General features: G+C 38.8%; 2 protein-coding genes across 8 annotated transcripts; one reads left to right on the top strand and one right to left on the bottom strand.

The window, feature by feature from the left end:
* Positions 1-1,237: 1,237 nt before the first annotated feature.
* Positions 1,238-4,558, top strand: dhdh.2 (dihydrodiol dehydrogenase, tandem duplicate 2). The gene is made up of 7 exons (XM_087851014.1): positions 1,238-1,343; positions 2,017-2,128; positions 2,276-2,439; positions 2,682-2,937; positions 3,515-3,639; positions 3,831-3,981; positions 4,150-4,558. Exons 1-7 carry the CDS (start codon positions 1,254-1,256, stop codon positions 4,257-4,259), a joined length of 1,008 nt encoding a protein of 335 aa, XP_087707140.1. The 5' UTR covers positions 1,238-1,253; the 3' UTR covers positions 4,260-4,558.
* A 125-nt stretch (positions 4,559-4,683) lies between these two features.
* On the bottom strand, positions 4,684-21,169 carry pkma (pyruvate kinase M1/2a). 7 transcript variants are annotated; one of them, XM_087850976.1, is made up of 11 exons: positions 20,990-21,169; positions 13,833-14,014; positions 13,360-13,451; positions 11,529-11,660; positions 11,242-11,428; positions 10,866-11,136; positions 10,496-10,646; positions 10,197-10,349; positions 7,950-8,116; positions 6,052-6,233; positions 4,684-5,943 (listed from the first exon to the last, which is right to left on the bottom strand). In XM_087850976.1, exons 1-11 carry the CDS (start codon positions 21,028-21,030, stop codon positions 5,837-5,839), a joined length of 1,665 nt encoding a protein of 554 aa, XP_087707102.1. In that variant the 5' UTR covers positions 21,031-21,169; the 3' UTR covers positions 4,684-5,836. The 7 variants fall into 7 exon arrangements, with proteins under 7 accessions (XP_087707102.1, XP_087706954.1, XP_006779864.1 ...); XM_087850828.1 differs by lacking the exon at positions 7,950-8,116 and adding an exon at positions 8,530-8,696 and having other exon boundaries at positions 20,990-21,156; XM_006779801.2 differs by lacking the exons at positions 7,950-8,116; positions 20,990-21,169 and adding exons at positions 8,530-8,696; positions 19,361-19,468.
* Between the last annotated feature and the right edge of the window lie 1,525 nt (positions 21,170-22,694).

Genomic DNA, 22,694 nt, shown 5'->3' with positions numbered 1-22,694 from the left:
TTGGGTTCGCAGGACTGATAAAAACCTGAAGGATATATAGAATTATATATAGTAGGGCCGTGTCTAAATATATATAAAAACACACATATTTATGTATACATACATACAGAATTTATCCCATGGCTTCAAAATTACATATTTTTATCATTTTGATTTTTGGGTAATTTAATCATAGATATATTTTTCTATACATCTGCTGTGTTTATACTAAACACTTTTATGCTATTTAATGGGCAGGTTAAATAAATGGACCGTGCAGCTTTAAACAAAGTAAATATCAGCTCTGCTCTAACATGTCATGTAATTTATGTCCTAAAAACAAACAAACAAGTGAATCCATTCAAAAACTATGCCTAGTTAGATCGTGTTCCACGCCCTATTATTCCCTAGGACAAAGTTAAGACTCCAGGATATACAGCTAAATTATAATTGACAAAAATAAAGAGGAAAACACAACAGAATCAGTCAGGGGGGGAAAAGGCACATAAAATTTGGTGACTGTAGTGGAATCAGGTTATAACAGACTGTTTTTTTTAAAGATAAATATATTATAGGCAAATCAATTAATAGTAATTCACAAAATAAGTAAGCAGTATACACACTGTAAAAGAGGGAATCAAAGTTAAAACAGTGTGGGGGTTATTATTACAAAGATTAAAGGAAAAGAGCTCCCCTTAGTGGGGACAGATGGAATAAGAAATTAGAAGAAAAAAAAACGTTTATAGTTCTTCCTTTATGGTCACAGTTACGACGCAGTAGTTTTAAATACCACATCGTCAGCATAGTATTGTCTTTATTTCACGCATGCAATGAATTTCCACTTGCTGTGTGTGTGTCTGTAATGCTGACAGCACCTCTGGGAAACCTAGAAAAAATCTAGCTGCTATTTTCTGATTTTTTTAATTACACGAAAACGTGACTTTCTGTAACAGTAGTCTGATAATCGTCTGTTTAGTTCCTAATTTCGGTTGTTGTTAGTATTTAAATAACTAAAGAACAAAGTATGTTTTTACATATTTTTAAATGCATTTCTTTATTCTTTGCTCTCCCTGTTTTAGTTTACATTTCATTTCACTGCTTGCAGGCTATATTATATAACGACGCAATGCATTTGTCTTTACATGAAGCTACAACGCAGACATATAGGAAAATGCAACTTGTGTGTGAAAGTCCACATCGCATGCTGTGTCGCCACTCTGAGGCTGAGAACAGCAACTGCTGCTTTGAATCTGTCTCAGTCCGCCGTGTCCAATATGGCAACCAGGTGGGGAATCTGCAGCGCCGGGAAGATCAGTCATGACTTCACCGTGGCCCTGAAAACTCTTCCACCTGAAGACCATCAGGTATTTCTGTTAGCGAACTACTGTTCACAAATCTATCCAGTGATCAAACATAAACCTTCTCCTTATCACTCAGCGTGGTTTCCTGTAGCCGCTCAGTTTCTACTGATTAGAAGTGCTTTTGAAATCAGTTTCTTACAACATTCGATTGACGCAATGTTGTATATTTGCAGTTTGTGTCTTTAACAAAAGCCGATACAAGTGACTCCGGCGTGAACTTGCGAAAACTGCAAGTTACAGTTTGCAGTATGTTGACAATACGCGTTACATGTTTACCGTAAATAAAGCAATAGATGGGCATTTCAAATTCTTGGCACTCCACAAATCAACAGGTATGGTACATAAATATCTATAAGTTTCCCTAAAACTTCCGTTTCATTTGCAACGAAGTTTACAAAGAAACAGCAACTTGAGACTGGCTTTTCCTGGTTTGTGAATACAAAATGGCCTTGAGAGTTAAAGATTCTGTGTGTGTGTGTCATATCACACTTAACTGATGACCTGGTGGTGGCACTGAGGGAGCCTGTATACTAACAAAAGATAAAAATCTTACCTAATTGTTATATATCCAGAAGATTTATATAAACTGGAACGGGAAACAAGACAAGACTCAACAAGAAACTGCCTGCTTACTTAGTTATTGACAGGAGGAACTCATCTGTGACTGTATTTACAGGTTGTGGCTGTGGCAGCACGCAAGCTGGAGGATGCACAGGAATTTGCCAAAAAACACAGCATCTCCAAAGCGTATGGCAGTTATGAGGAGCTGGCCAGAGATCCTGACATTGGTCAGTTTCTGCCAAAAGTTTGCTGATTCAGTTTGCTTCGCTGATGATTTAAAGCTCCTGCTCCGGTTAGGACTTAGATGTTTGTTAGACTGCATAATCATTCTTGTTATGGTGCTCTCTCTGGTCGGCATCTTTATGTATTTGCAGATGTGGTGTACATCGGAGTAATCCACCCGTACCATCTGAACACTTGTTTGCTCTTTACAAATGCCAAGAAGAATGTGCTGTGTGAGAAGCCACTGGCTATGAACACCAAGGAGGTGCAGCAGATTCTGGCCTCAGCCAAAAAGAATGACGTCTTTCTCATGGAGGTACAAGTACAGAAAACCATAAAGAAAAAGGAAATTCTCCTCTTGATGTTATTTTTCACCTTCACTATTAGTCATAAGTGTTTCTTTATTTCAATTTTGGTGCACGTCAAAGTGTCAAACCCTCATGTAAATAAGAGAATGTAAAAACATTTAGTTTATTTTTAGCTGATTCTATGTAATTTACTCAGAACCAAGTACGTATAATGTGAGTGTATGAAATATCTACTGTGTTTTTGTTCCAGGCTGTTTGGACCCGCTTTTTCCCAGTCTCAGTTGAGATCAGACGATTGCTGGCCCAGGGGGAGCTGGGCGAAGTGAAGATGGTCAGATCAGAGTTTGGTGTGCCATTGATGCATGTACCGAGAGCAGTGCAGAAGGAGCTAGGTGGAGGAGCATTACTAGACATTGGGATCTACTGCTTGCAGTTTGTATCCATGGTGTATAATGGAGAGAAGCCAGAGAGCATCCAAGCTAGTGGAGTAGTGCACGTGGAGACTGGTAATGACTTTTAAAGCCGTGTCACTTATTAACATGTAGTTTTGTACTTACACAATAATGCTGTTTATACTACTGTCCTGAGTCAAATGGCAATGGTGGAATAGCTGACTCATTCTATTTTTTTCTGCTTGACATGCTCGCTTAAAAACTATGAAAAAACAATCTTTGTTGACATTTTAGTCGTTAAAATGTATTATTTTTGTGGTCCACAATAGAGCTGACAGTGACAAAGCTGTTTTCAGTTGCAGCTTGTCATGTGATAACATTATAGGGAACTGAAATCTGAAATAAGCTCAAGTTGTAAAGTTAATGTTCCACTTTAGTGACACCATGGCACCTGCTGAGTGTGAACTCAGATTTTTTTCTTTTACAGCATTCCTTTTTTAAGTCTTTATCTATTGTTGCCTTTATGAGGCACAATAAAGGTTGAACTGCAGCAGTTATTTATGGTCCAATATTTTCAGCCAACCATGTCTCCGTATTCCTTCATCCTAATGTGTCTTTACCAAATGTACTTTCTTTGTTATTATAGTATATAATAACAATATATTTAATATATATTATATTGTTATTATAGGAGTGGATGAGACCATGGTCGCCATTCTGAAGTACTCCAAGAACAGAATGGCAGTGATTACCTGCTCCTCAGGTGTACAACTGCCCAATGATGCCATTATTATGGGAACAAAGGGCACAGTTCGGGTAGGTCATCAAAGGTTAAATAAAATTTTATTAGTTTGAGCAAACCTTTTTTTTTGTTAATCATTAAGGATATACATCATACAAATCATTTCAAAGTCAACCAAGGTAATTTCTGAATCAAATATCTATATATCTCTATCTATATATATTTTTTTTTTAATATTATTTATTTAAATCTTTTTATTTCTTAGGTCCCTACTCCTATGTGGTGCCCCACATCATTAGTGGTGAATGAGAAGGAGACAGAGTACCCAGTTCCAGAACCCTATTTGCCTCTCAACTTTATCAATAGTACAGGAATGCGTTATGAAGCAGAAGAGGTTCGACAGTGTTTGCTCAAAGGTACTGAGACTTTTAGATTATTAGTCTGCATCCACACTAAGGGAAAAAAAAAATCATTAATGGTCCAAATATTTTGGCTATTGCCAGACTTGTAATGCACAACTTTAACACAAGGTGGCATCAGAAACACTACATAAGCAAGCCTAACATTATTTCTTCCCCTCCTAGGGCTGAAGGAAAGTACTGTCATGTCCCATGCAGACTCTCTCCTGCTGGCTGAATTGGAGGATGAGATCCGCAGGCAGGTGGGGGTGGTGTACAGCCAGGACTGCCAGTAAATGTTAAACACGTACCCATGCTGTGATTAACGGGTGCCAGATAATTTTCTTTTATTGGTTCAAAATTAACCTTTATTCCTACACCACTGCAAGGAACACATCAAGTTGTAAGGATAAAGACTATCCTTCAGCCAAACCCAGCCACTACAGAAGATGTTAAAAATATTGTCATTAATGGTCAAATATGGAAAAACAACACTTTGCCAACTGGACTTGTAAGTTCTTACATTCCTGGATACTGTTGCATCTAGCAATACACTGTACCACTGTGAAACCTTTTGGTGATTAGAACACATTTAAATAAATTTTAAATAAAGGAGTCAAGTCTCACTAGAATTTTTTTTTTTCACCCGAATCCTTTACTTTGTGCACGGAAATTGAATAAACCCACAAACAATGATTCAAACACATCACAACATTCAGATAGGTGCTCATCTCTTTTATTGATGGAACTCAAGTCTTGTTGGACAGCTCAGTACACCAGCTAAGCATTATAATACTCCTTTACATTTTGTTAGTTCTTACACTCTAGCATTACAATCAAAAGCATGTTACACACGTGAAGACAGTTACAGTGGGTCACCAACAGAGATAGAAAATCTGGGATCGTACCCATCACCACCTTTGACTTAGAGGGTCAGGGCTTCATATCTTTACATCAGTCCTATACTCAATCACACAAGTCATCCTTAGTGAACCACACGTCTTTCCATAGGTGCCAGCTTTGATATCATCTAAATGCAAAGAAATGTAAAGGCTTTGACACAACTAAACACACAAACACAGTAACTATCTTTGAATTAGACATCCAAAACTAGCTTTCTATAGACAGTCAAAATATAAGTAGTATTGGATGTCCCAAAACAAAAGTTCACCACTCACAAGAGTCAAGTATAATATTGAATGTAACAGTGGAGTAAATTAGGAGTGCAACACTTACATATACACTGTTGTACAGTGAAAGCTGGCAAATGAGGACACTTCATATAGACAGCACTAGAGCAGGATTTGTTTGGGTGGAGTGGTGGAGCCACCGTGCGAGGAGCCCAGAGAATGCCACTACTTTGTTCAATTAACCAGCTGAGGAGTGTTTTTAGTATACCCTTACAGACTCAAGGGGCTCTGGTAAGGTCAGCTGGCTCCACCACCAACCCCACCTAAACATGAGTCAGTACGCACATGCACACAGACCAGGAAGCAGTCACTCATAAAATTCAACTTTTAAAGTTATACAAGCGTTCTGAGTGAACAAATACAGCAGTTTCTGGTCAGGGTGTGTGAGGCCCTGAAGACTGCTTTGATTTAGGTAATTGAAAGGAATGGAACATAGGTAGAACTGTGCGAAAAACACACTCCACTCACACTCAAAACCTCGACCATGAGGGTTGTACCTTTTCAAAAATCCTTTGCATCATTTCCTAAATGCTAAGTTGTTGAATGGTAGAGCATGTGAGCCCCAGTGTCTGGATTCCAAAGGCTGTGAGCAGGAGTGAGATGTGGTGTTGGAACGCTATGAAAGATAGATGAAAGGGGAAAAAAAAAGAAAAAGGAGAAAGCAGAGCTGCCCTCCTGGCTGTTCAGGCCACCAGAACCACACGCATGGTGTTGGTGTAACCAGAGCCCGGACGCCAGCCAGTCAACACGATGACAACGTCACCCTCTTTGAAGAAGCCTCTGGCCTTGCCTAAAAGAAAAGAAAAAATCATTATGAAACAATAAATGAAGCAGTGGTTATTTGATGTATTAAATTAGGTTTACAGTATACAGGGTATTAAAGCTAACAGCTGCTTACCCATTTCCATAGCAAAGTTGACACGCAGGTCTACATCCTCTGCCCACACATCGTTTGCGGGCTTGGTGTAGAGGACAGGGAAGATGCCGCGGTACAGGTGGGCCTGACGAGCCGTTTGAGCATTACGGGTCACAGCGAGGATGGGGGCACGGGGCCTGTACCTGGAGATCAGGTGGGCAGACCTGCACGGACACAGAGGAAACTAAACACTTCATCCATATTTCATTGATGTAAAGACTGCAGTAATACAAGTTTACTGAAGAGATTCCAAAAGTTAAAATGATCAAGTAAAGATGTTCTTAGGCAAATAATTGCAATATGGTGTCTTTAATGAGCATGTTTAATTTTATCTGTCCTGTTGTAGCTACCATCTTTTTGCTTCATTATGGAGTAACCTTAATTTAAGATTTCATCAGAAAAAAAAAAAAAAAAGGGAATTAAACAGTGTTTTATGTCAAGGTGCTCTGACAAACTGATGTTTATTTCTAGAGTGTATTGTTATCCCTGCTCTGTGCTACTGTACCAATTGATGTGTACTATGATTAGCACATGGTACATCTGTGAACAGCGACTTTACCCAACTCGTCTTTTAACAGACAGCTAGAAGCTTCGCTCATCTCGGTCAAGGACACAGCCACAGTATTAAATCATTTTTCTTATCTAACAATAGACTGATCAACATATAAACTTTTATAAAGGACTTTGAACTTCTTTACAGCTTTATGGTATTCGGTGCTTTTTGATTGCAAGGCTGACTTCTTTTTGGAACACGATTTCACATTAGCAAATTCCTGAAATTTTTCCTATTATAAAGCCCTCCAGTCACATTTCATTAATGGAACTCTTCCTTTATTTCTGATTCCAGTTGTTATATTTGATATCATTAGGGGTTCACATACTACTTCCAGCCTACTCTCAATGTTTCAGTGATCCATTTAACAAACAATCCCAATGTTTTGTAAATTAGTAGTTAAAAAAGGTTGTGCAGAACAATGAGGTTTTAATTAGTTTTTTTTTTTCAAAAAGTGCAAAACATTTAACCAAGCAGACATATCCAAGCATTTAACTCATAATACTTAGTTTCTTACTTAGTGCTAAAAATCACTAAAAACTTAATATATGCAAATCATCTCCATACTGATGGTTTCCTGAAAGAAGCAATTCAGTGCAATTAATATTCCACCACCCACACACAAGTGTTCTCAGATAGTCTGGCTCATTTCTACTTCTCAGTTTTTACAGTGTCCTGCTCCCAAAAGGGATGAGAGGCAAGGGAAGCAACCAGAGTCTCTAACATTTCCATAGTGAGTGGTCAGAGTAGCCCAAAATAAGTGACAAAACTTATGTTTTAGCATCGATATGCAGAGGTTTAAGGTCACTGTCAGTAGCCCAAGATGTCCACGGTTAAAGACCAAGTGATCCTCTAATAGCAAAGACTGTTAAAGGATCACTTTGTTAAACGTGAACTTGGCGTTCTCTGAATAAACCAGCTGCTGTACAGCTAATAACGAGAAGAGAAAAATGCTGACAATTTTTTAAAATCTGCATATTTACACCATAGTGTGTAAATAACTTATGGTTTTAAAATAATATTTTTGTCACAAGTTCTCAAACATTTTGAGACAATACAACAATCCAAACTAAAAGTTCATAAAACTATAAATGACAAGAGTCTAAAAGATGGGCACCTGGGCTTAATGACATAACCATTTTTTATAAAATTAGTTACTGTTATCACACACTCACACACACACACATACACTAGAAGGATGGGATTTTCACAAGTACATTAGGTGTTTGAGGAAGACGTAGGAGCTGGGTTAAATGGGCAGGCACATGTTTGGCGACACCTTACCTTCGGACCCGCATCATGTCACCTCTATTCCACTTTTCCTTACCTTCCAGTCTTAGTGAGAACAATAATGGCACTAGCACAGCATTTGAAGGATGACTCAACAGCTCCAACAGCTACTGCTTCTGTAGGATCTCTGGTCAGCTGCGAGTGTCTCCTCAGCTCCACAAACAGCTTTCTGTGGAAGGTGGCTGCCTCGGCCTCTCGTGCTATCTGAACCCCGAAGGGAAGGGTTGGGGAGGGGTTACTCTCAATCACACACACTATATAATGGAGGTACTCACACCAATGGGATTAACTGGCAAATGTGTAGCTAGACTCCTGGTTAAACAAGGATGGCCAATAAAGCTAATGAAGATATTCATACACACACACACACACACAAATCAGTGAAGAAGAACATTGAATAAGAGGGTTGGGGATATGTTGTCTTTTTTCTTTAGGGTCCCCACACAAGCATTTAACTGCTTCTATAGAAATTCTTAACATCCAACCATGAGTCTAGTTATGTTTGCCAGCTCTCCCAGTTGTTCCCTTGGAAAGTCCCTGCCTGGCCCTACGCTGCCTCTCAGACTCCTTAAATACAGTTATTAGTGACCAACTGGCAGACCAGATAACCTGCCTACCTTCCAGAGCCTGTGAGCACAATGATCGCAGAGGCCAAGCTCTTAAAGGAGGCCTCCACAGCACCGATTGCAATGGCCTCAGCAGGGTCTTTGCAGTGCGGCGTGGAACGACGCAGGTCCTCAAACACCTGCCGATGGAACATGGCTGCCTCGGCTTCACGAGCAATCTGGCACAAGTGAGGGCAAGATGCATCGAAGAAAGGAGTTTTCAAACCAGGCAAACAGTTGTAAAGCAAGAATAAGTGACAAGAAAAAGGAAAACAAATTAAGGAAGATGAAAAACAGAGGGAAAATGTTAAAGGGACGCCAAAAAAAAAAAAAAGTTAGTGAAGGAGGTAAAAAAAAAAAAGAAATGAAAGGCAATATAAGAATTTAGGTGAGTGGGGAAAAAGGGGAATGTCAAGATTAAAATACAAAAACTTTTACATGATATTAAATATGACATACAGTGAACTGCATATTAATTTTAAATTATCTAAAACATTAAATCACAAATATGTCCTAAAGAAGCTACTGGGTTAAAAACAAATGACAAACAGTGAGTCAAAACAAACTGCACAAAAAGCTGAAGAAACAGTTAAGGGCAGCCAGGAGGAATAAAGAGGAACCATCCAGAAATAACTTTTAACAGAGGCTTAGAAGAGGTTAGTTTTATTTTATTTTCCTTACTAAATAAGTGTTTTATTTAAATAAACAGATGCTATTAAGAGGCTGTACTGTACATAAGATTCTAAAGCATTCCTTCCAACTTCAATGTGGGGACAGCAAGTTCAAAACTAAGATCTGCAGGACTGCTGAGTCACTGCAGCTCTACTGCAGAGTAGCTGTGAACAGTTGCAGTAAGCCAAAAAAGGGCATGAACAATGAACACAGCATTGAGTGCATACTTTAGAGCAAATTTCTATGGGGTCTAAGACTTCATCAAAGGTGCTTTACTTTTATTGTACTTCATTCAGACTGTCCCTAACTAAATAACACAAATGTGGGTATACAATGTGCAGATTTTAAGGAATCTCCACAGTCCCTTGTTAATCAGGTCATTGATTGACAATTTATTATTCTGAGTGTAGCATCATTTAAAAATGCTTTTTCTGTTCCCTTTTCCAGCAGCCACATTTTTTCCCCCTCTTTCTGGAATACAAGTGATTTGCACTATGAATTATTTAACAGCTACCAAAGTTCCACAGATTTCCCTGAAATCATAGCAACTTTAGTAACTAGTAAACAATAGCAGTAACAGCCAATGTGTTAGATGAAGGGGTTCAGGCAACATGCATTATGATTTGGAAATCGTGCAATGTCAGAGTTATTTTAAATACCAAACACAGACGGAATTATCACTGGGATTTTGTCAATTATCCCAACTGAGAATTTTAACATGGTTCATTTGTATATTGATGATGTCTGCTGACATCTTAAAGTTTCAACAAGTGACAAAGTAAAAAGTTTATGCCAATGGGCATGAAAGTGAACACAAAAAAAAAATTGAAAGGGGAAAAAAGGGAAAGAATGAAAGCATAACCACCCAGTAGCTATAATCTTTTCCAATTTATAATTGTAATTCATGCAATCAAATCACAAAATTATTACTTTAAATTACAGTTCTTTATGGCCTAATTTGAGATATTTTCCCCATCTTTTGATATTGTTATTATACATTAACTCACCATGTGCTGTGTGCGCACTGCCTCCAGAGGATAGTCTCCCTTGGCAGTCTCTCCACTGAGCATAATACAGTCGGCTCCATCCAGCACTGCGTTGGCTACATCACTGCCCTCAGCACGAGTGGGTCTAGGCTTCTTGATCATGCTCTCCAACATCTGAATAATTTAGGAAAATAAAACCAGTCTGGTTAAAATTTACGTAGCTGAACACATTTAGGCCGACAGGATGATTAGTACAGCGAGTACTCAGCAAACTAGATGTGCTAGGAGGAAATGCAACATTTTCTTTACTGTTGTCTGACCTGAGTTGCACAGGTGATTGGCTTGCCAGCTTTGTTGCAGCGACCGATCATCATTTTCTGGGCAAGGAAGACCTTTTCTGTGGGGATCTCAATACCCAGGTCACCTCGGGCAACCATGATACCGTCGCTGGCCTCCATGATCTCATCAAATCTGCAAAACAGAAAAATTCCAGCTTATCAAATTCATCAAGTGCAACCATTTATTATGATATATTGTCAGGACTATGGCATAAACATACACTCATAAAGACCACTTTAAAGCCCTTTAAAAAAAAAAAAAAAAAGGTTTCAGCTTAATCTTTTATTTCTCCTCTACAATACACCATCATTTAAATAAAAGATGTTGATATAGCAAGCCATTTCCACACACCTGCGTACACCTTCATGGTTCTCAAGCTTGCTGATGATCTTAATGTTTTTGCCCTTCTCTCCTAGCACTGCGCGGACAGCATGCACATCATCTGCTTTGCGAATGAAAGAGGCAAAGACCATGTCGACTCCCTGCTGCACACCAAACTGCAGGTCTTGGATGTCCTTATCAGAAACAGCTGGCAGGTCTACAGCAGCACCGGGGAGGTTCACTCCCTTCTTACTTCCCAAGGTGCCACCATTCTCGATCTCACAACTGAGGAAATCAGGGCCTTTGGAGGTGAAAAATAAACATAAGTATTTTCTAAATATTATAATAGATCAGAATAAGAGACTTTGAGGCTGGCCTCATTTATCATGGCCTGGCTTTTACTCACCAATCTCCTTGACTTGCAGGGATATGAGTCCATCGTCAATGTAGACCTTGCTGCCAACTTCGACAACTTTGGTAATGTTCTTGTAATCAAGCCAGAGAATGTCCTCACTGCAGTTCTCCTGGTAAGCATCATCTAAGGTAAGCTTGATCATGTTGCCTTTCACCAGCTCCACCTCAGCAGTACCACTCTGTCAAATCATTAACACAATCATCACATAAGTTATTGTTCTTTCTGGTTGGGTTTTATTCTACTGAAGCTTTGTAAAGAACAAGTGGAGCTAAACTCACTCCCTTAATGAGGCCAGTCCTGATCTCTGGGCCCTTGGTGTCCAGAGCAATGCCAATAGGCCTGTACTGGATGCTGCCAGGCTCAAAGCTCTCACATGCCTCACGAACGTTCTTGATTGTTTGCGCATGATACTGTAAAGAAAGGAAGAAGTCAATATGTTAATATATTTCCAGTAAATACTCTTCGCCAGATGTTAACCCCAACTATTTCTTTCAGTCAAAACTGTGCCTAACAACCTCTTTCTATTCCATCTTGCACTGCAAACATGTTAAAGAGTAATACTATTTTATGCATTTATTCTCAGATAAAGGTTTTACAAAGCAGAAATAAAAGTAACGCCAGGCAATAAACAGATAAAAATACAACTGACTATAAACTGGGTCATAATTATACGTTATCATCATGGGGTTAGAATAGAATAGCCCTTTATTGTCATTGTATATGTAAAACAAAATTTTGGGAGCTCCACTGTGGTGGAATAAAATATAAATAGTAGGCAGCATGAATAAATAGCAAACAGGAGAAATGTATACTACCAAGTTGCAAAGTGTTTGGAAGTAGTTGGAACAAAAACAAAAACAAAAAAATTATTTTTAAATGAGTGGCCTGAGGGATGGGGGTTACTCAATCCATGGCTCAGATTAGTAAGGTGGGTGGGCAGGAGTGGGGTGTGTGTTGGTTGGGGAAGGGGGGGATGTTTACAGTCCAAATGGCTCAGAGGAAGAAGCCGTTTGTGAGTCTGGAAGTGTGGGAACTGATTGACCTGACACGCCGTCAGAGGGCAGTGGGTCAAACAGATGGTGGGCGGGGTGCACCGTCTTCCTGAGACAGGAGTTCATGAAGCACGGGCTGAAATGGGCTTGCATTTTTAAGTGTGCATTTGGCTATAAAGCTGTCACAGTTAATAACTGGACGGGTGACATGCCACCGTGTGCGTCCTTGAACACAGGTTACACTTGATTATGACAGACACCTTCTGATACTGTGCCATGTATGATACGTTTGAGTGTAGCGTTTCTCAAAAGGAAATTCCTCAGTCAAGTAGTTGATGAAAAGCAGTACACCAATAATGAAACTAAATCCTAGCACAAGCAGGAGTGCAAACAGACTAAAATACATTGTTATATCTTAAAGGAAGATAAAGAATGTAGGTGCACTTTTTCCCCAAGAAATCTTGCTACTTCTCAATGCTGGCCAACATTTGCTACAGTGCTGTGGGAAATGCTATAAGAAAATTAAACACAACCAGCTTTGCACCTTAGTGCATGCTAATTAACTAGCAGTGTATTGTTTGTGGTTTTATAAACAGCTACTGCCTGCCCACGGCTTATGCTGCCTACCTGGGTAACCGGAGCTTTCAATAATAACTTAAGTGGCAGGTAATCACATTGGCTGACTTTCAAAGTTACAGGACAACCACTATGAGAAAACCATTATGGTTTTGCCAGCTGGAAAAAAAAACCAAAACAAAGCCAGGTGTTGCTGCTTGCTTTTCTAGCACTGCAAAACAACAAAGCTTTAATTTAGTTTTCCATTTTCAAATCTACAGTTACATTGATTCTTTGTGAAACAGCTAGATCTACTCAGTCCAAGAATATATTAAAGTCAAGTATGTTAAAAAAAAAAAAAAAATTTCAAAGAAAATTATTAATGATTTCTACACTGAATTTTCAGAATCTGCAACAGCTTTAAAAAAAAAAAAAAAAAAAAAAAAAAAAACTATATTTGAAGAAACCATCAGCTCAGATAAAATTAGATTTAACTGTCTGAAATGTAAACTGCCATTTCCCAAGACATTTACAAAGCGGACCGAGTTGTACGAAGACCCACCTCATGTGTGCCATGGGAGAAGTTTAAGCGAGCAATGTTCATTCCAGACTTGATCATCTCCTTTAGAATGTCCACAGATCGAGAGGCTGGTCCTGCACAGAGTTATTGAAAATTCTAACATTTAGGATTTTGATACCGTTTACTAGCAGGGAGGTACAAGTCATTGTGTACAAACTAAAGTCCAAAATGTAAAATTCCAAACAGATATTATTTTGTTAAAAGACACGGTACTGTATGAAGACTCAATGGTGTGAACGGAAAACTTAACTAAACGTTGCAACGTTTGCACCACAAAGCCAAAAACTAAATCTCCAGAAATGCAGTGTCTTAGCTTTTAAGCTGCCCCTACAACAGCGGCTTTAAAAACAGAAGTTCTCTTTTAAATGTACAAAGAGCTTTGTTCCACATCTATTATTGTGTGAGTACAAGTTAAACAAAAAAAACAACAACAAAAAAAGGTAGGTTGGACCAACCAATGGTGCAGATAATTCCGGTGTTGCGTGCAGTGATGGGCTCTGAGTCGATATCCAGCAGGCACATGTGTTCCAGGAAAGTGTCGGCCGTAGCAGCATGGAGCTGCTGTGTCTGGATGAAGGCCGAGCCCATATCTCCTTTTAACTGAGGCATGGTGATTCCTGGTGCAACTGGAGAACTCCTCAACAGGAAAGAGGAAAAAAATAATAATAATAATAATTAATAAATAGATTGTTGGATTCCAATGAAAACATCTTCCCTATACCTGCATTTGTGTTGTAAAACAGGATAGCTATTAGTTAGGCTAGTTTATATCATAGAGTAACAGTAAGACTGTTAACAGTCTAAGCCCTTTTTGTATACCTTTGTATTAGACTGTGCAAGTCCAACAGAATGTGTGATATACACAAGTCATGGTTCAGTTTGTCATAAGGGGAAAAACTGAACCATGGTAGTGCTAAGAGTCACGAACTCCAAATGTTGTCAGTCACAAAAGGTAAAACACACAAACACACACACACACACACACACTTTTTAACATTAGGCTTATGAAATCTAAATATTGCATTTCTTTTTTAACACTGGGTTATTGTGAGCACAGAATTTGCACAAGACTATCTTGAATTTGAGGATATGAATGTTTCACGCTTCAATAATTAAGGAAAATAACTCCAACCCCTTTGGAATAGCTTAAAGACTAGCAGGAAATATATTAATGTTGATCTGTAGCGCTAGAGGACATGCTAAGGCTTATACTGGTTCACTATGCCATTTCCATATTCTATACTGAGAACAGAGTAGTACAGCCCATTGAGCTGCTAGACCACCCACCCTTCTTGCTGAGTCACCGATGCTAACAGTCACATATCTCAACTAGAAGGTTGGAATTTCTGTACTTTCAACAGGAAAACATCACTCTTTTCTAGTTGTAAAATACAAGGCTGTATAGAACAGAGATTACCTAAAATCCTGTGCAGTGGCAAGTGACTCAATATAGTCAGTTGCACACAGGGAACTTTTATGTGTGGCTGGGACACTCCCTTCCTTTCAGCCTACGAATCAAGAGTTATGAGAGGTACTGTATCAATGAGCATTGTAGCACGCTTAATCTAACAAGGTAGGCATGTCTCAGCAGGGTGTAACATTACTTATCTATATTGATTATGAGTGCAGCTTCTTTTAGGGCTCTGGTTGCTGTGGTTACACAACTAAAACAAATATTTAATTTATTAGGCTGGTTTTACAGACAGTAAAATTAATCAGATTGGATTAACTTCACTTCTAAGTAGATTTGAGGGGTTTATTTTATGTATTTTTTTTAATCAAAGCAACAGGCTGACAAGTCACTAAAAGCCACTGAAAGTGTTTCACCTTTAGTACCAGTTTTAATTCCCTACCAATATACACAGAACAGGATACAAAGGCTGATGCAGAAAAAAAAAATCTGGAAAACAGACAATTTTTAGGTGCTGCAGCTTCAACTGAAGCCAAAGGCATCTTTGTGGTAAATTCTCAGTGGAAGATTTACTGCAGACACGTGGTAGTGGTCTGACTTTCTCTACTCATAACATCCTAAATGCAAATGCATCATGGTGTGGGATTCCAGACAGAACCTCACTGCCAGCAGCATGTTAACTGGTGATGTAACATTTCCATCAATGAGGCAGACTAATGTTGTACGTGAGCTCAGTCACACTACTGCGGCACACTCAACCCCTCAGTGGGCTGAACCACAGGGAAAAATCTCAGAGGGGGCAAAAGGAGCCTGTAATCATGCTAGCTACTGCAGCATGCTGTTTTTAAATGATTTCCTGGTGTGACCCAAAAAGCAATAAAACGACTTTAACAAAATTGATTAAATAGTACAATAGCACATGTCGAACAATCAGACAATCAAAACATCTGAGAAAAATGCAACATCTAGATGCAATGCCATCATTGTCACTCTTTTCTACAGTCTAATTTAAATGTATCTTTAACGTTAAACCTCTTCAGTTTTGCAATGTTGATAGACTGTATTGAACTTTAAAGACATTTAGAAGGAAATGTGGAAATGAGGTTTTATGCAACTTCCTACAGAAGATGTTTGTTAGACGACTACAAATATGTCCAAAACCAACTCCCCAAAAAAAAAAAAAAAAAAAAAAAAAGGAAAATTCTGTATTTATGCAACAGATAGAGAGAATTCACTTGAGAAGAGATGCATTAAAAAAATAAAATAAAAAAATAATTTAGAACTGTGACAGAAACGTCAAGCTGGGCAGAGCCATAGGCCTCTCTGCACCATACAGCCAGTCTTGGTGCTACACGTGGGCACACATGTAAAGCCTTCTATATTTACTAGGCTGTTCCTTGCATCTCTGGAAAGCTACTGTGTTAAAAAGCTTTCCACAGACAGATATACTGACCCTTGCCAAAGTGCTCAAAAGCCCTGTTGCTGTAGTTCCCACTACATAATGTGTCTCCAGGACACACAAACAGTCATAGTTGGCAAAAAAAAAAAAAAAAAAAAAAAAAAAAAAAAATACATAGCTTTATCTAAGAATAGGAATAGTAATAAAACCACAGGCTTGCTTCTAGTAACAGAATTGCTAGCTTACCCTTGCTTGTTGAGGTTGGGAATTTCAAATGTGCATCAACCAAAAATGTGCTGAATGTCTCATCCTTACTCTCATAAAATAGGGATCTGATAAGATTTTCTTCTGCAAATACACAGAATTATCTGCCTGTGTCTTTTGCAGTTCAGGAAAAATGTCCTCTCACATTCTCATACTGCCTGTATCCTCAAGTGAAGTGTTATTTTTGGACCAGAAGGAATGAGACTGGCCAAAGAACATGCATTGTTCCAGCTTGTATGCTCCTTGTTGTTATAGAGAAACACAATGGCTACATAAAGAGGCATCTCTGAACCCCGGATACCTAGTGGACAGTAGTCACAGACCAGCAGCAGCTACAGTAACCCTGACACAGATGCAGGACCAGCTAAGAGCAGAGTGCTGATAATCATTTTGTAAGACATATACTTTTGTAACATATTCTCTCACCACCTTATCACGTCTTTCTAAACCATTTCTTATCCAACTTATCTATGAAAACAGCTGTGCAATCATAAGCAGTTACAGTAGCATTCCTGCCAGGGTGACATGATATTTTGTATGACCTGCTAAGCATGTGATGTAACACTGGGCTAATCCAAGGTGGCTCTTGAATGGTTTCAATCCTCCACACTCTCTCAACCAAGGCGCCATTTGCAGGTTACACTACATACCCCCAGTAGATCTTCCTGTTCCTCTTGGGGACATAGCATGTTAACACAAATGACCTCCATAGCCACCCCAGTGTGCTTGAGCTTCCAATTCCAGCGCACAAACTTCTCCTTGCTACAGCAGGACTGAGTGCGGCAGCAACGTGCGTGCATGTGTGCAACATTCCCAGGAGCTCAAGAGTAAATCCATTCAATGAGGATAAAGGATATGAAGAGCACCCACAGTGACTAGACAGTTACCACGATCTAATACAACCGACATACATGAGACTTCTGTGATGGTACAGGAGTATTCTGACACCAGTGTTGCTACCGGTCTAGGGTAGCCCAGAGTCTAAAAATGGATTTTTGTCTAATAATAACACAACATGGCAAGTCAAGTGGCAGAAAGCGAATCCTCAGAATACATGATGGTTGTTAGAATCTACAGATTATTACAAACTTTATTTAGGGTAGTGTGTACCTTTAGAGTGACCATTTTGTCAGGTGGTGGCAGAGGAATACTCATAATGGTGGAGTTGGCTCCATGCGGCATTAGCAAACATACATCTACAGTAGAGAGACCAACAGCTGTTTGGGCCAGATAAATACACTGACCACCAGCTTTGCTAAAGCTAAACTTTCTTATCAAAACAGCAGGTCAAGGACAGTAGTTCCTACTAGAGGAAATTGTAGTTTTATTCATTAACTGCAGCAGCAGGTGGCATCCGCGACTCACACCGCTCTTGGTAAACAGATAGGTGCCGTTTACAATGATTTCAAAAGCAGAAAATTACTGATATTAGTGATGACCCAGATGTTTGTCACACAGAACCTTCTGTTGAGGTATTTGTTGATTTAAAAAAAAAGTTCTAGAGTCTGAAGTTTAAGTTCACAGGCTCAATTTAACTTGGGTTACTCTGCCTTTATGTGAGAAAATAATTACAACAGTGCCTCTAGAGTTCTGTGCTTTCAGTTTAGATTTAAGTGGCAAAGACACTCAAGGTTCTCTTGTGGAGTTAATCACTTCAACAGAACTCAGTCAGTTGCCTGACAATCTGATTATGGTTGGGCTCTTGTAAATGAGACTTCATTTTGTAAACAGCGCATTTGCCCAGGAAGGTCATATCAATGACAATTATTGTGTTATACAAATAACTGCATTTCAGAAAATAAAGCATATGCAGGAGGTGTATTTCACAATTATTAAGGATATCAAACTGCAGTTTAAAAATTCAGCTAAAACACTTCTTTTTGTGGAAAAAAAAAAAAAAGAAGTGTTCACATACCTGGCAGGGTGAGACCTGCCTTCATTCCTGTGTATCTAGTGTCAATAAGGCCTTCCACCACTGCGGAAAATTACAGTAGTCAAACAAAACCCATATTTCAAACTAGATCTACAGGACGGCCATGCCATACACAACATCCAACGTGACCGGCATTTACTTAAGAGAGGAAAGACTGATGAATTAAAGGATGAAGATGCGCATCGTGATGAATTTAGCTTAGCAGTAACGGCCACACGGAGGAAAAGGAGAACACATACCACGCAATTCTTTAATTAAGCATCATTACACCTACAATGAAATTAACTAGATTTTTTTCTCATTATTTAAAAGCTACATCAGCTATAAAGCAGCAGTGTTTTATAAAAATGCAGATCAAGTTATAGTAAAGACGATGCGCTAAAGGTCACGTTCTCGTCCTGCGTCACATTTTCCTGAGCTAGACGCATCACGGAGATTGACCAATGGGAAGCCGAAAAGACGAAGGGGCCACACCCACGTCAAGAGGCAACAGGAAGCGATTCTACAATGTTTCACGCGAATGAAATAAAATGTCACTGGTATTCATACGTTTACTGGGTTGGCTACAAAAACAATACTGCTACTTTTTGAGAGTTTGTAATATAAGCAGCTGCTCAATTTACACATACATTCCCTCGGCTTACCCGTTTATTAAATGCACTGCCACAAGGCTGTTAAAAGCATTCTAAGTCCGCACATGAGGGGTTTAAAATGGCTGATCTAAGATGACTGTATTCATCTAGCTGTATTAACACTGTTACATTTTTGAGGTTTAAAATAGTAATCAATTAAAATACCAGTAAATGAGAAAGACAGGAAACCACATGTCGGTGAGCAACACGCAGAGTTGCTCGGTAATCTTACCAGAGTGTAAAACATAGCTACTGAAAAAAAAGGTCTTACAGGTTTTAAAAGCTGTGACACGTCCGATGGATCGACAGACAATGCAGCTGAACCCCCTGTTGAGGATACCCACCTTTAGTAGCTGCTGAACCGGTTGAACCGATGTGACTGGCGTATCACTGAGCTCAGCTCAAGGTGATCTCTTTAGAACCTCAAGCTATGGCACTACTTTCTAGGGATGCTACGATATCCATCCGAGAGAACATGTAAAACGGGAAAGGGGGTCTGTAGAGTCTTATATCAACCGCTGCGACCATTATAGCATCAAGAATACGAAAAAGAAAGATTTATTTCACTTTTATATCGGGTTTACGCCTGTTGAAAGCCAGGAAGTGGTAAATAAAAAACAGTGCGGAAGGATAGAGAGATGCGTATGGTAGTGATTGGGACGCGTGAGGACCTGGACATGTGACTCTGTGTGGCTTTCCCAAATAAAAGTGAGGAAGATGAAAAATGCAGTAGTTTGCTTAACATCGGCATTCAGTCTCCGTTTACAGGCCCCGTAGTATTTAAATGAATTAAATATTCCATGTTGTCTTTTGGCTTTATTAGTGCCTGGACGTGCTAACCATCTGCTGCTTAGTGTAACATGGGAAGCATCATTAGACGTGCTGTATACGGTAACCGACTTGTGTGCTGTCATAATATATTTTTATGTTAAACTTAGTTGATGAAAGACGGTTAATAGAAAGAAAGAAAAAAGAGACCCAAATGCTTTTTAGGGACCCTGCTGTATTTTGTAAGTTCCCAATCAGTCAGCAGTAGACAGAAAAATCTAACGTGGGCCTCGGAAATTCTTTATAGACTCTTACTCCATCTAGCGATAAAAATGATACAGCAGTCTGGTTGTGGTCAGTTATATAAGTATGTGCATTTTGTTACTTAATATTGAATATTGTCAAAATACGTTCTCTTAAAATATAAACATTAATTTCGGTTATTTGTTATGTTATGTTATGTAAATATTATTTGCGCCTTATTTAAATTATTATTATTATTATTTATTTATTTATTTTACTTTAAATCATATTCGTAATTTATAAATACAAACTATAGCAGGCATCCCCAAACAGTGGCGTGTCCCCCACGGTTGAAGCAGGTGGGGTAATGATGACCAAGGTAAATATATGACATAAAATTAAGATTAAAAAAAAAACATTTTTGGAGAAATAAGGAAAGAAAATAATAACATTCAAATTGGATTGATTTTTAATTGGTAAAAGTTGATAGAATGTGTTAGGCATAAACTGCTTCTGAAGTTGTGAATGTCAGAAAACTTTTAAAAGCCACTGGACTACATTAAAAACCTTCCTGTGTTAGAGAGTAAGAGAGAATGAGAGAATGTAAACTTTTTTCTTTTTTTTGGGGGGGGGGGGGGGGGGGGGTGTACATTTACATTTTACCACTTGGCAATAAATACACATAACACGGATTTGTGCCTTGCATACAGTACATAACTATGAAAAAAAAAATGCTTGCCAAAGTGATTAATTATCTGGTTGCCGAAAGTAAATCTTTGACACAGGCACAAATACATTTTAACTGCAGTGAACAAAATGTTTAAGCTCTGCAACAAAACCTGCAGATAATCCTAAACTTGTAGTTTACAAAAACAATAAAACACAGATGCTATTTTTTGCACTGCTACAAAAGCCTGCACTTCCCACTGCAGGTGTAACCCCTTTTCCCATGTTACACTCACCTGTTAACAGTTGTGGTAGCACTGCTACTCCCACTGCCCATGTTGCTGTCCCTCTGATTGCTGGCTTCCTTTACTTGGATCCCATCTACTCCAGCCTCCAAGGCCAGTTGACACACCTTTCCAGGTGAGGAACAGACCTGCTGTTCAGTCTCTTTGTTCACTGTCCAAGCTCTTGGCTGTCAGTCATCATTAATTGCTGCTAAAGCCTGTGCCATGTTGTATAGTAAGACAGTATGAGAATATGCTCAGATAAGTCTCAGAGATGAGCAGATAGAACACCTTAATGCTGCTAATACTGCTCTAGTAAAACTGCCTCCACCAGTGCTACCAAAATAAAACAGAATGTGAAGTACTTGGAACCACAGATAAAAATCAATTGCTTTAAAATATTGAGCTCATTTACAAAATGAAAAAAAAAGCAACAGGTTTTACATTATGTTATTGCAAACACATATCTATATATACATGTATGGAAGTGAATACATACATATATCCATCACCAAAACATGGTATTGTGTCTTTTTTCTCCTAACCCCAAATAGAATAGTGATGGTGTGGTCGCAGTTTTAGCAATCTGATTATGCTGAAAATGGAGTAAAGATAATGACCCAGACTAAAGACAGCGTTTTCAAAGTGTGGCCTATTGCCCACTGTTAGCTGTTGGTAACCTGGTAACCTTTTGTGCAGGCAACTAGGTTGACAAGCTTGACAAACTTCTGTTCATTTCCTTCGTCCACTTTATATTGCACTGTGATATAGCTGTTTACAATAAGATCAGACGGATGAATTTTGACTCCTCTGTACTAGTCATCATAGCAGACTAAACGCTAATGAAGAAAAATATAGCTGCTGTCTGGAAAATGGCTGCTCAGTAAGGGTTAGAAAGCTTGTTTTTCAAAAACCAACAGAAACCGCCACCCTAAACTGAAATATTAGAAAAATGAACAAACAGACAAAGGGCTTGTGTGTGCAGTTTTCTTTTGTAGACTTTAATCAAAAGTGATTCCCTTAATTTGGCAACCTCTTGTCTAAATAAGTCTGCATATGTAATTTAGAATATTTAGATTGACTTCTTAGCTTCACAAATAAAGTACCAAAAAGTCTAAACTCTGTAAGCTGATGAAATCGCTGTGAATGACGTTAAAACCCATATTTATAGCGTTTCATTGGAGTCAGTGACCTTTAGTTTGCATTATTGTGGGACAAATAAATGTCTTATTTTCTTCTTCTGGCAGCTGGTTCCTTTAGAGGTCGCCACAGCAGATCAAGATTCAAGTTTATTGTCATTTCACATGGTATTTACAGAAATGCACAGGTTGAAACAAAATATTGTTTTTCACCAGCCTCTACAGTGCAATAATCAGGAAAGAATAACAATACACTAATAAAAAACCTAAAATGAGGATAAATAACAATCAAAAAGCAGCTTTCCAAAACACTCAGCAAACTCAGGTGTAAACAATCACACTCTTTCAGCAGAGTCATCTGTGCATCTGCCTTTATCTTATCCAATACCTAGCAATTGGGTGGGTAAGGGGCTGTCCCAAGCATGTCTGTCCAGACTACAGCCTCACAACAGGCAAGTGGATGGACACCTGTCCATTAATCTTCCCATTCTTCAGGTCAGTTCTTAAATAGATACCTGGAGATAAAGAGGGTAAAGACTGATTAGCTGAAAGGCCATTGTCTCACACATGCAAGTGAG

The sequence above is a fragment of the Neolamprologus brichardi genome, chromosome 1 (genome assembly GCF_056152115.1).
Source record: "Neolamprologus brichardi isolate AB-2024 chromosome 1, ASM5615211v1, whole genome shotgun sequence".
Taxonomy (NCBI): Eukaryota; Metazoa; Chordata; class Actinopteri; order Cichliformes; family Cichlidae; genus Neolamprologus; species Neolamprologus brichardi.
Note: the sequence above shows the minus strand (reverse complement) of the source record. Positions and strands in the feature narration are given on the sequence as shown.